Consider the following 13,918-nt stretch of genomic DNA (forward strand, 5'->3'; position numbering starts at 1 on the left):
TGCTGCTCAGTTTTGCATGGGCAGCTTCCATATCTTGGATCTGGCATGAATTCCACAAGTATTGGGAGTTATCTAAGGAACTATGGAATTATGCCAGTGGGGAAGGATTCTCATTGACTTGAAAGAAATGGTGATATCTTCACAATCATCCTGAATGACTGCACATCACTTCCCCTTTTTATACCTCAGTTTTCCACCTATTTAGAATCAGAAGTAAGAGTACATAACTATTTTGGAGTGGGACTTAAATTAGACAAGATAAAATGGAATGATTTATGGAAGAAAATGTTTGCCTCTAGCTGGCAGAGGACAAAAATCAGGTACTTTCTGGTCTGTGAAACTATATTGCTTTCAAATTCTAGTTCATTTGGAAAGGAGGTATACTTAGATCTAAAGTGTTACTTTTCATATTTGGAAAATTTTATATAATAGTTATTGACAACTTTATGCTAGAGAACTCTAAAAAAGATATAGGTCTCATATCCTATCTAATAAAAACAGTTAACACTATCTTTTGTGTATTCCAAGTTTGATTAGAAGTGAGAGAAGAGGTACGGAATAGTAGTCCTCATTTTGGCAGTGTATAAGTTGCATCCCTGCCCTCATTTTCTCCCTCTTCTTGGGCTCTTTAGTTCCTCTTTTTCTCATTTACTATTATATGAATCCAATCTGAGACACTATTGTATCCTCTTAGTACTATAATCCTTTCACCAGAGCTACTGATGGCTGTATATCTTTGGCGTCTGTCATGTCCTTTTACCTGTTTGGAATCCCAGACTCAGTGAGGTTAGTCATGAAAGGTCTCTAAATTTTATCTTGTTTTCAAAATCACATCATATATCTCCAGGGCTATTTAAAGTTTAGTCTTCTAGCTTAAAATCAGAAACCTGAAAATGAGGGCTACAAGTCAAATAAGCTGAAGTTTTTAAAACTAAAGACTTTGGGGAAGATTAAGGTCACTTTGTAGCTGTGGAGTCTGATTGTGAACATAGAAAAGCCACAATTCCTGCTCAAGAGGCATAGGAACTAAATTTTGAAAGGGACACAACTTAAGGAATCATCAGGCATGGGGACAGGTTGAATTTTCCCTAATTTGTCATGGGTCCTACCACATCGTCTTCAGTTAAAATGGACCCTCCAAAATAATATAGTTAGGGCTGAAGCTTCGCCACAGAAATAGAGAAGGCTTCAGAGGGAACTATTTGTGAGGAATCTGTTTTGGCACAAACCATATGTAAGGGAATAAAAGGGGTAACTGGGACATATCTAAACAGATTGGAAGGCAAGAGCCGGCTAACAGATTTCATATTATTGTCCTGTACTTTGGTTCAGAGCAGTTGCATCTGCTGCTCCTGAGGACCCCAGGTGCCTATGAGCTGCAGCACAAAGATGCTGGGCCAACCCAAGCAGCACACTGACTCCTAACAAGCACAGGCTTTTGTTTGTCACCACCTTCTGACAGAGTTCCTGCTGAAAGAGCAAGTCTGGGAAGACTCCTATGGGTAGGTGGCAGGTCACATATCTATCTCCCTTCTGCTTTCTCAGTAGGTGTTTAGCTGTCAGATCACTGTGTTAACAGCAAAGAGGCTGTCAATGATTATTAAAATACAATACAAAAGCAAACCTGGTTGGGAACTTTTCATTTCTCCTGATGCCACCATTTGTAAAGAGATACTTCAAAAACGAATTACACGTTTGTGGATGGCAGGGAAGGTCTTAAACAAAACTGTACTTTGTGAGATGTATAGTTTTACTGTCTTCTAAACTTCTACTTTCTGGGCTTAAAGTCAAAACTACAGGGCTGCAGTCAAAACAATCTTCTCTTCCTGCGGCTTTTGGACTTAAACTCCTAGAACCCAGGCAGGAGAGGCTGGCATCTATATCAGATCCAAATTTTTCCCACAGATACAGGAGAAACTCAAAACAGGTTCATTTTGTCAGTTATTACTCACTTTGGGGCTTTTAAACCTTCAAAATGAATTGGATGATGTGGAAAACATGTATGCTTTATGTAGATGTATAGAATGGGGTCTGCCTGCAGAAAACTTAAATGGAGCACACGTCACACATTATGTAACGCATACTACAGACCTCCCTACATTTAACTTTTGACATTTTGATTTGTTTTACTATGTTCCTATTCAATTAGCATCCTGGTAAGTACTCATAATTATGATATAATGGTTGTTTCCCCCCCCTTTTCTTCCCTTCTTTTCTACCAGAGCTGTACCCTCCATCTTCTAGGACCATTACCCATCTCTCAAAGCCAACATCAGCAACTTTAGCAGGACCATCATGCCCTAGGACTTAACCTGTCCCTTTCTCCCAGCTTCTCTGTGTCAGGGTCAACCATGTCTGTCTCCTAACAATGCTGAGTTCTTAACCACTGCTTCCTTCTTCCCTCTTATTGCTATCTTTTTCCCCCCACTCTCTAAGCCTCCCAATGGATCTCTAAAAAGGAGAAATACAAAGAGTTATTGCTTTTTAATTACAAGAGCTATTGTAGCATCTATAAGGAAGAACACTTTAGGCTTGAGACCAAATATGAAGTTAAATTAAATGAATAATTAACATAATGCTCCTGCATTAGCCCCATGTGTGTGCTAAGTAAGGCCCAGAGAGAAGGCTTGACTCCAGGCCTGTGGTGAACATACAGTGCCCAAGATAGAAGTGGGACAGGAATCTTGGGGATTGGGGGAAATCACTGTGGGAAAACTAATCCTAGGGCTGGACTCCCCAAGACCCTTAGAAATATATAAACATAAGCTCTCAATTAACACTTCTGTGGTGGGATAAAAAAGTGCTGGGATTCAGAATTAACAGTCTTCACAGCCAAACACACATGGAAAAGTATCCCTGGTTCTTGGTTCAGCCCACATATAGCAATTTTCTAAGGTACACCCAGTTTATGGGATAGCAGAGAGCCTCAGCCTGGTCAAACTCTTGACCTGAATCTGGAAAAGATACAAAAAAGACTTCTTAGCATGTCAGGATGCACAAGACAGCAAGAGTAGAGGCAAAAAGGCTTTTAGACTAGTCCAGATTAATTGATTAGGGCATGATAGTAGCATTTGTTTAGTCATTTTTCAGTTGTGTCCAACTGTTTGTGATCCCATTTGAGGTTTTTGTGGCAAAGATAGGGGAATTTGTCTTTCTTTCTCTGGCTCATTTTACAGATGAGGAAACTGAGGCAAACAGGATTAAGTGACTTGTTCAGGGTCACATAGCTATTAAGTGTCTGATTTAAACCAGATTTACACTAAGGAAGATGGGTCTTCCAGACCCCAGGCCTGACACTCTGTCCACTGTGCCACCTGGATGCTCCCTTTGGCAGGATTGGGTTTAAAAGAAGAAATGTTTCGAAGAAATGAACCCATATGACTAAGAAACAGATGATATGGGAGGTGTACTCCCCTGTTTCTTTTCCTTCTAACTCTGATCACTCTTATATTCTTTAAAACTGATTTTCTTCCTATTCCCCAAATGTGGGCAGATAAGATTTAGTTCTTATCTCTCTGCTTGTCTAACTCTGGATTCTCTTCCTGGGACATTTCATTTATTCTGTCTTCAACTATCATCTCTATACTAGTGATTCCCAAATCTGTATTTTTAGCTTTGGCTCCTCCCGAGCTCCAGACACATCTCCAGCTTCCTAGTAGTCGGTTTATTGGGTGTTCCATTGTCTTCTCAAACTCAACTTGCCTAAAGTCAAACTCAAAAATTTTTCCTCTTCCCCCATCCCTAGCAAAAACTAAATGCACTCCTATAAATGGTATTATTTTCCCATTTCACCAAGTCATGTGAATTTTTCTTTATTGTCTCATACATTATCCCTTTTCTGCTGCTGCCATGCCTCTCTTCCTATCTCTGATCCTACATACCACCAACAGATTAATCTGTCATCTCCCTTATTCAGTAGTCTTTGATGACCCCCCCAGTGCCTATAGAATAAAGTTCATATATCTTTACTTAACATTCACAATCAGATCCCATACTTTTCTGACCTAATCCCCACTTCCCAAAACAATCTGATCTATTCAGTAGCCCTTAAACACATCACATTTGGCAGCCAAGTGGCTCAGTGGATATAGTACTGAGCTGGAGTAAGGAAGACTTATCTTCTTGAATTCAAATCGGGCCTCAGCCACTGCCTAGTGTGTGACCCTGGGTAAGTTACTTAACCCTGTTTGCATCAGTTGCTCATCTGTAAAATGAGCCAGAGAAGGAAATGGCAAACCACTCCAGTATCTTTAACACAACTGAACAACAACAAAACACATCATGTGGTTTTCCTTAAAAACACTGTGTATTTTTTTTTCTTTTCCTAAAATACAAGTACTTTTCAACCTTTTATCATACCACCTTCCTGCCTATCCGAATACTCCATATCCTTGAAGGCCTTGTTTAAGTCCCTCTGCTCCCATGCAGCCCTCCCTAACCATTTTAACTGTTCATTTTATTCTCCAAACTTGTATATTTTTGTTTATACCATTCATTAGGCAATAACTGCATTGTAATAGCTCTGTTATTATTTTTGTTTAGCTCTCTGTACATGTCTGGTGTCTTGACCCAAATTGTGAAGTCAGTAAGAACAAAGAACATACCCTAATACTTTTTTGTATTCTCCAGTTCCTAATACTTATCAGACAATAAAGTATTTGTCTTGCTAGCCTAGATACTTGGGAAGATAGCTCAGTTTATGGCATTTTTGTTTTCTGGTGGTGGTAATCCATCTTAGAATAGCTCTCAGATCTCTGAAAAAAGTGCCACTTACAATCACAGAAACTAATACATTCTCCACAAACTTGAGTAGAGAGAAAATAACTGAATTATTGCATTAAGAGCCAATGCAAATTAATAAGGTAGAGGAATAATGGATTCATAAAACAAGTCAAGAAAGAACCATGAATAGTAGGAGATACACACAGTATTCCTGAATTCCCAAGTCTCTACAGTTTGAGATAGATCTCTTCCTGTTAGTGTTGACAAGCTCCAGGGAAGCCTATTTCGGCTCTGGGCTCCATGGTGTTCTACCATGGGGTGGTATCACCATCTAGTGACCAAAGAAGATATTGGAACTGCTAAATTGAAGCCCATATCAATGGACTCTGGATTTAAGGGTCAGGGTGTAACGATAAATAATCTTTTTAGTCACTTTCTAAAACATGAATGTACTTGTTTGGGGAACACAGGGTAGAGGGAAAAACATGAGGTACTAACTCACTTTCCCAATAATTTATGCCCAGACTATGATAATGAGGCATCAAGCTCAACTAGTACAAGGCTACGAAACCAAGCTGCCATAGATACCATATGCCAGAAAACAGAGGTTTCTTAAAAGTGCTGTCAACATCCTTTATGAATCCCTAGTGAAAATTAATGGCAAACCAACCCTGACATCACCACCTACAGTCTTAGAATGCAACCTGAAGTGAAGGTTATAAAAGCAATTGGACTTAGGTACAGGATGGATAGTATAACAGCAGTTATACTAGATGCTGCTATAGAGGACCAAAGTATGGTGACCATAAAAAACAAAGAGCAGAAGGTTATAAGGATGATGAAGCATGGCTTTAAGTAACATAGCATTGCTACGAACAGCCAGGAAACTACAGCAGTCACCAGACCAGGCTGGCAAACAGCAATAATAAAGTGTAGTTATGTTTTATTGCAAGGCAATGGGGTTAAGCGACTTGCCCAGGGTCGCACAGCTAGTGTCAAGCCTGTGAGGTCACATTTGAATTCAAATCCTCCTGACTCCAGGGCCCATGCTCTGTCCACTGCGCCACCTAGCTGCCCCCTGAGTATAGTTATTTGTAGAAGAACTGAATTCTCTGAGTAAAAGCAGGCATATTAAGGCAAAGAAGCAGTCACAAATAGCACTTAACATCTCTATAAGAAGCACAGAGGAGTAAATGTGTCTTCATTTGTACCCATGGTTATTGGCATTGCCATATAAAATCAATGTGTCTCATCTTCCCAACTATATTTTAAGTTCTTTGAGAAAAGATTGACTATTATACTTCTGTATCTTGAACATTACCCACCTCAGTACTAAACATGTGGTAGGTTCCCAAAACATAACCAAATTAGGATAAAAGACACCTCGCACACATTCACATATATACATACACACACACACAAACAGCTCTTTTCAATCACACAACAGCTGACAAAAATCCATCATCTATCAATACAAGGTTTATGTTAAAATTTTAATCAAGGATAGAGAAGTTGAGCTGTCATTTATAGACAGAGGCAGAGTTGGCAGGGGAGGGCAAAAGAGGAGGAAAGATTAAATTTGGGAGTACAGAGATATGAAGATCAGAAAGCAGAGAAACAGAGTTGACCTCAAACTCTGCAGCTGTTCACCTGAAAATATGGTAAGGCACCTCTGTTACAGAGGGGAACAATTGATTACAAAGTCAGTTCAAATATAATGGTAATGGGGAGAGAAGAGGAATAGTATGGCCTATTGTTTGCTTTGTCCCCACAGAATCCTTACTTTCTATCTTGGCACCTAAAATTTGAGTTACCCAATTCAGCAAAGAAACTAGACCTAGGATAGGCCATGCCTTTCTTTTCTTGTGATTGGGATGCCACCTTAGCTCCAGCCCTACTATTGTATGTGCTGCTTACAACACACTCCCTGCCCAAAATGTGTTGTTTTCTTTAATCTATGATTCCCTGAGGCTCTTTAGCCTCTTTCCCCCTGGAAATTCTATCAAGACCTATAGCAGGTCCCTGGGCAGCTCTGGCTGCCCCAAATTCTGTTTATGTTTGTAGGTGTCTCCAGTGGGGAGTTTTCTGGGGATCCAGGAGAGATCCTTGGCTCCTATACTTCAGATGGGGGCCTCATATCTCTTTATATCTAGAAGGAAGATAGAGACTCAGGTTAGGGAACTAAGACAGAGATGAGAGGACCAGGCAAACTCTTGTACCTCCTTAGAACACTAGATCTCAATGGCCACCCTCAAGTTCTACCTTATTCTGTTTATAAATAGAGTGTGAGGGTAGGAGCTATAAATCTCCCTTCTACTCTAAAGAAAGTAGATCAGAGCTGGAAACAAGTTTCCACAGGGAACCAGTTAGGGTAGAGCCACCTGATTCCCCTTCTTTTTTCAGCATTTCTTCTGAATGTCCTTCCCCTTATCCCATCCCACTTTGTGTCAAAATGGCACTCTAATGAGTGAGAGGGACACTGATTCATAAATAAATTGCTCCAGTCTTAAATGTTGCCTAGCTCCCTCTTTAGAAAATAGCATGGCTCCCTATCTAGTCCCCAAGCCTCCCATCTTTCATACCCACATGGGTGACCAATTCCCTGAAGGAAAACAACTCGCCTAATCACCTTTCTCCAGATAAGCAGCACTAGAACAGAGCTCTCCAGGCTTCCCATGGAGTACAAAAAGAAATTCCCTCCCTGCCCTTCACCCATCTAGTCTGGGTTCAAAGAATCATCCAGATCCCTGCAAGCAAGAAAACCAGGCCCATGAGAGAAGCTCAGGGGGCCATAGAAAGGGTTATCCCTACCACCACCAATACAGTCCCAGCCTCTGACCAGTCCCTTTGCTTTCCCCATCTTCTGCCCATGCCATCCCATTTCTTCCCTCTTTCTTCTCCACAAAACCCCCACTGCCCATCAACAAAAGCTGAGACAGAAACAGGCCAGGTATCTCCATTGGACTTGATTAGAATTCAGTTTGATTGTTTTCTTCATCCCACAAGTCAAGGTACCAGATAATCCTGGATTGTGAACTTCATGGCAGTGGCATTATTACTGCAAAGAGGGGAGTCTTTATTCCAAACCTTATCCCCCCATCCCCAAAGGCTCTAGGGAAATACCCCTAAGGTCTGATCCTCCCCACAGAAGGCAGAGACCCCTGTCTGAGTTCTGCACTTCCTAAGAAAACCCCCATACACATTACATTCTGTTTAAATCACAAGTCCTTGGAGCTGACCCCTTTGGAAGCAAGGAAGAAAAATCACACTGGTGAAGAGAGTTGGCATGCAGTCCTGGTTCTGATTGTAAATCATTCATGGGACTAAAGGAACATACTCACAACACAAACCACAGTCCACCGGACACTACCTCGGGTGGGTTAGGGCCAGGCAAGAGCTATGAAGACACATGGAAGACAATGGATGTTAGCAATGGGTAGCAAGGTGTTGGGAGGGAGAGTAAGAAGCATGAAGGCTGGAGGCTTCAGATTAGGCTCCCTGGAGTCCAGGTTAAGAATTTTCAGAGAGTTGGGGCTCAAGCAAGCCTCACGGTAGTTTTTAAAAAGTCAGAGATTAGTCTCTGGTTCTCCAGCAGCACCCAGGGGTAGACTATGATTAACACAAAATGTAGGGTTTGGGGGAGCCCCTAAAATTGAGTGCCCAAGCAAGCCCTCCAGTTCAAGGACCTTTGATCTCAAGAGAACTCACCCTCTGTTTCTGTTCATGCTTCTCTTCCAGGCCTGGATCTCTTTGTACACCAAGCGAGAGAGGAACTGTAGGGGAGAGGAAAACAGATGGGAAAGTATGGAGCAAGGCAGATATCAGTCATTGTAGTGGTCTGGGGTAAAGAGATAGGATAGGGTCTAGCAGTGCCTTCCACATGGTACACATTCCATAAATATTTGTTGATTAATTATAGGGTGGAAAGATAGTAACCTTGGGTGGTGGATTTTATGAGGAATGTAATATAGCTCTCAGCTATCCAGAAAAGATACCAAAAACCCCACGAAGTATAGCCACTTCTATACTGTCCGAGATTTCCTTGTGCCAATTCCTTCCCTGAAGAGTCCCTGCTAAACAGCCAGGCAAGGGTGCCATAACATTGGGTTGGGACCATGTGCCCCTTTCCCCATACCCACTCTTGACCCAAAAAAGTCATTTACTAGGCAAGCCAAGACATCTGAAGAGATAAGCATATAGAAGACGTTGTTCCAGCCTGTAGGGGAGATGAGTCCAGCTAGCAGAGGTCCCAAAGCAGCACCTGGAGGGAGAACACAGACAGTGTGAGGAGCAAAGCAAGATGGTCCTGACCTCATGTTGGTCTAGTCTTCTCTGCTGTAACATTCTCCCCACAACTCAGCTGCTCCTCTAGCCCATCCCATCCTCAGGCTGCCAGTCAGTGCAATGGAAGAGATCAGGGCCCAACTGCCTGGGATAAGGAGTCGGAAGGACAAGGACGCAGCCAGAGCACACTGACCTATGGAGCCAGTCCCATCAATAATGGCTGTCACAGTGGAAAGTGCCTTTGCATTGCCCCTCAGACTCTTGTGTGTACCCTGGGGAGACGAGAGAGTAGAATCAGAGGTCCATCACAAGCAACTTCTATCTCTGCTATTTAGCCAGACCCACAGTGCAGCCAAATTCACCAGGGAGAGCATCAGCCTCTGCTTAGCAATAGCCTCAGTACTGGCAAAAGGACACAGCTCCTAGCAAATTTGATGCTGGTATTGGGGAGATACCTGATTTGGGAAAAAGAAAAGGAACACAAAGTTTATTCAGAAGGGAAAATGCTCCCCAGAGAACACACTGACTTATCTAGAATTGAGTAAAGGGGGAACGAATGGACATGAGACCAAAAGAGAGACACCCAAATCTTGGAAACAATTCCCTCCTCTAATAAGGTAGACTTCATGGGAACTGGGACCCTCCATGGCATGGGACACCGTGAGTTGTGCTAAGTCAGGAAGTACAATGCCATTTCTTGGATGCCTTGAGCTTACCAAGTCAGCTGAGACAGCAGTGGTGATAAGAGCGTAGGGCCCATTAACCAAAGCCCCACAGATAATCAGCATCACTAGGAAGGTAGAAACAAAGATAGTGGTCATCCCCACCAAAGTCTAAAGCTGGGAAGTTCTCCAAAATTCTCCCAGTCTTTAAGAACTGTTCCCCACAGGAATTGGATTCCTAGTCCTCCTTCCTTCTCCATCCCCAGCAAATTCCTATGCACTTAATTGGTTTCCTATTCCCTCCTTCCACCCCACCTCCAGTCCACTCCTACGTACTCAAATACTCAGATCACCAAACCTCTCCCTCCCTGGCCCATTTCCATGGATGTTCACGGAAATGCAGAAGAACACAAGTTGCAGCCTCACCTATAGAACTGCTGATCCCATTCTGGCCAACAGAGTTGTACAGGAATAGCTGGTAGAGGAAGAAGGAAGAAGAAAGGGTGTGGGATGAAAAGGTTATTACCTTCATTAGGTTTTCATATGGACTGTGGTCCATAGATCTTGGCATTACCCTTTTATATCCTGGAATCCCTGGTCATCTTGTGTACCCCTCCTAAGAATGATGGGGATCTCTGTCCCCAAGAACAGATTCTGATGTAGCTATGAATTCTTAAGTCTCCCTATCTAAAAGTTCATATCTCACCTCACTTTCCCATTACAATATAAGCCCAAATTCCCTCTTTGCCTGAATTAAGTAGCAAAATAGAACAGCTGGCCTTCCTCTTTTCCACAATAAGCTGTTCCCCTTCCCTACCCCCACCACACACAAAAACAACACTCTTTTCCCTAAGCTAGATAGTTCCCCAAGCTCTCCACATGTTTCTCTTCCTACTATGCCAGCCCTCTTGCTGTTAAACTAACTTATTTATTCTCTGCAGACATTCCCCAAGTAGTCATCCAACCATCCCCTCCCAAATGATAGAGACTAACCAGAGGGGCAGCTACAATCAGCATGACACAGCAGGTAGTGGCCCTGCCATTGGTATAGTCAGAGATGATCCCTGCAAGGATGCCACCTGTAACACATACCCCCACCTTACCACCCACTGCATTTGACCCCCTTACATTACCACAGCCTAGAGACTAGGATGTGGACAAAGGTTTCTCTCCACTCCACCCTTCCCCACATACCCCCTTGTAAATGAAAAAACAAGTATGAGGAGGAACATGTTTTCCCAAAAGCTGCTTGGCCAGGCAGAAATCCCTGGAAACATACGTCCTCTCCTCTAATTCTACTTGACCAAATTAAGCTTTATTGACCATGTACTTCCCTCCCTTACCCTATACTACTCTACTCTCAATTCATGGGAAAAGACTCAGCCCTCCGGGAAAAACAAGCACAGAGAGCCTGACCTATTATGCCACCAACATCAAAGAGAGTAGAAAGATCCCCAGCTTCCTTGGATCCAAAATGAGCTGTGGAGAAAACAAAAGGGTAAGAACTGAGAAAAAATCTGACCAAAAGCTTAATAGTAACACAACAACCTGACTAAAATGCATAACTTGGAAGCAAAGAACAAATAAGGGAATGATTCACAGAGCATCTGAGGAGTAGCACCCATGTAATTCTGCAACTGTCTTTGAAGAAAGCCTCTTACATGAACTTGGGGATAAACTAAACTCAAGGTTTATCATGACTAATTCCCACAATGCACTGCTCAAGATGCTGGATTGTATAAAAAAAAAGCAACTTTGTAGGAGTCAGACATCAAAACAGGGATTGTGGCTGATGACAGAAGAGGCAGGTAAGGAGGAGCTTGGATTCTGGGGTAGGAGTAGAGAATGGCTTACAGGGGACCTGAGGGGATTTGGAGTCACCATCCCTAGAGTGGCTAGAAGAGGGAGAAGAAGGTAGTCGAAGGTACTGGGAGCTCAAAGGATCTTGGGAGCTGTGGATGAAGGATGGAGAAAGATGTGCTTTACTGCAGTTTTTACTTTAAGACACACCCAAGAAAGACTGACAGTGTACTCTTAGTTAATTAGGGGAAGTGATATCTTGTTCTATGCAAGTTGGGAGGAAAGGAGTGAGGGAGAGTCCCAATGAGGTATAACTCCTTAGTTGTGAACAGCCGTAGAACACCAGATCTTGAGCCCAGATGGCCAACAGAGAGGTGTCTATGCCCAGGTTTGTGACAATGTGCCAGAGCAGAGCCAGCCCTGGAACAGAACACAATGATCCTCACAATGTTGACGAATTCTCCCTTTAGCAGAGAAAGCTATAAACTGGGGGGCAGCTAGGTGGTGCAGTGGATAGAGCATCGGCCATAAAGTCAGGAGAACCTGAGTTCAAATCTGGCCTCAGACCAAAACTTGACCCTTACTAGCTGTGTGACCCTGGGCATGTCACTTGACCCCAATTGCCTAAAAATTAAAAAAAAAATTAAAATTAAAAAAGAAAAGCTGTAAACTGCTCTAGTAGTTGGTTATAAGGTGACTGTAGGCCTTGCCCCAAAAGCCTCTATTTCACCACCCAACTTAGAGTCAGGTAGCCTTCAAGTGAGTTCTTGTTGGGCTATGAGGACAAAAGGTAACAAGTCCGAACAGGGAACAGAAGGAAAGGAAAATGTAGGACATGATTCATTATGTAATCTCCAATTTTTTCTCAAAAGATGGAATATGATATGATGGAAGATGTCTGCACTCAATGGATCTGGAGGTATAGGGGGGTGCCTAAATGCCCCAGCATCTAATTTCTAAGCCTCTTGCTTTTCTCACAAGACAGGTTCCACAAAAATTATGTTCCCAGACCTGAACTACATGCAGAATGCTTAGGTAATCCTTCACTCTGCTGAGCCATCCACTCCCATTCCCACCTCAGGTTTCCAAATACTCTTTAACAACTTCTCTCCTTCCTCCCCCCCTTACCCATCTCCCCACTTTCTCCACCTAGCACGTGCACTTACCCACATTAACAATGTAGAGGGGCAACCAAAATAAGAAGGTATAACTGACCAACTTCGCAAACAGCAGACACAAGGAGAACTCCATTACACCCTGGAGGAAAATAAAGGGACAATGGAGATAGTGCCAAAGGACTCCCTCATCACTGCTCTCAAGGCACCAGCTCTAGGGCACCCTGTTCTTCTCAACCGCTTACAGAAAGAAATCTCTGGAATCACCACTCAAGCACTAGTCCAGTCCTTCACCACCCCCACCCCTGCCAATCCCCCCTTACTCACTGGGATCCTGAGTGCCCCTAGGAAGCTGATGGCCTCAAGCTTTTCATTTGATTCCTTGGAACACCCAGCACCTTCAGTTCTACTCTTCCTGTCAGAGCAATGCCCAGCCACTGAATCCACAGATGTACCCAGGTCTTCAACAGGTCCATTCTGAACCCAGTGGGGAGAAGTTCTTTAATGTAGGGAATGAGATTCTGGCACTCCCCCTCCCACAGAATGGAAATCCAGGTTTACTCACCATTACCTGAGGGGTGTGGGACATCCCTGACTGAAAGGAATAGGTCCTAGAAATTCATGGTTGTATATAGACCCCTCTTATAGAACTAACTGATCAGCTATGGCTGGCCCTGGTTCTGATGGAGATTTATGTGGTAAAATGTGAAGTAGGAAATGAGAGGTAGAGATTAATCAAGTCTGTTTAGTAACTGGCTGGTTTCCCAACCAACCTCCTTCCTTCTAGCCTACTGCTTCTAACAACTAAATCTCTGGAAACCAAAAATAGAAAAGAATGAGGAGAACAGGGTCACCTTTCAACTTCGTCTGGAAGGGGTCATACTCACATGATGCTGAGGTGGAGTACAGTTCACATCTTCAGGGTCTGAAAGGAAAGGTGTGGATCAGAGTCACAGAGGGCTAGGCCCTATTGTTCCTGAACATCCTCATCCCTTCATTCCCTATTACTGAGTTCAAACCAGTTCAGAATTTTGGGGGCTCTACCCTTCGGTTATAAGGAGGAGGAAAAGAAAAACAGTAGAACTTAAAGGAAGGGAATTGGGAGGCAGAAGTTGATGTTCACTCATTTCAGTGCTGTTGACTCTTTGTGACCCCATTCAGGGTTTTCTTAGTAAAGGTGCTAGAGTGGTTTGCCATTTCCTTCTCCAGATCATTTTACAGATAAAGAAACTGGGGCAAACAGGATTGTCCAGGGTCCCACAGCTAGTAAATATCTGAGGCTGGATCTGAATTCAGGTCTTTCTGACTCCAAGCCCCATGCTTTATCCACTGCAC

The 13,918-nt window shown here is 43.0% G+C and overlaps 2 protein-coding genes across 2 annotated transcripts in view; one reads left to right on the forward strand and one right to left on the reverse strand.

Annotated features, from left to right (window-relative positions):
* The window catches only part of LOC114022711 (transmembrane protein 218-like), an 8,560-nt gene extending 7,142 nt beyond the window's left edge, over window positions 1-1,418 (forward strand). Inside the window, exon 6 of the mRNA XM_027835089.1 lies at window positions 1,275-1,418. Coding sequence (XP_027690890.1) covers window positions 1,275-1,418 — 144 coding nt within the window. The remainder of the gene's footprint in view (window positions 1-1,274) is intronic.
* A 6,020-nt stretch (window positions 1,419-7,438) lies between these two features.
* The window catches only part of LOC114022712 (glucose-6-phosphate exchanger SLC37A2-like), a 28,576-nt gene continuing 22,096 nt past the window's right edge, over window positions 7,439-13,918 (reverse strand). Inside the window, exons 8-18 of the mRNA XM_027835090.1 lie at window positions 13,471-13,508; window positions 12,911-13,060; window positions 12,635-12,725; window positions 11,085-11,147; window positions 10,662-10,747; window positions 10,095-10,143; window positions 9,723-9,796; window positions 9,200-9,278; window positions 8,886-8,983; window positions 8,431-8,495; window positions 7,439-7,469 (exon numbers count right to left, since the gene is read on the reverse strand). Of these exons, the coding sequence (XP_027690891.1) occupies window positions 7,439-7,469; window positions 8,431-8,495; window positions 8,886-8,983; window positions 9,200-9,278; window positions 9,723-9,796; window positions 10,095-10,143; window positions 10,662-10,747; window positions 11,085-11,147; window positions 12,635-12,725; window positions 12,911-13,060; window positions 13,471-13,508 (824 nt within the window). The remainder of the gene's footprint in view (window positions 7,470-8,430; window positions 8,496-8,885; window positions 8,984-9,199; window positions 9,279-9,722; window positions 9,797-10,094; window positions 10,144-10,661; window positions 10,748-11,084; window positions 11,148-12,634; window positions 12,726-12,910; window positions 13,061-13,470; window positions 13,509-13,918) is intronic.

The sequence above is a fragment of the Vombatus ursinus genome, unplaced genomic scaffold (assembly GCF_900497805.2).
Source record: "Vombatus ursinus unplaced genomic scaffold, bare-nosed wombat genome assembly UNPS02014813.1, whole genome shotgun sequence".
Taxonomy (NCBI): domain Eukaryota; kingdom Metazoa; phylum Chordata; class Mammalia; order Diprotodontia; family Vombatidae; genus Vombatus; species Vombatus ursinus.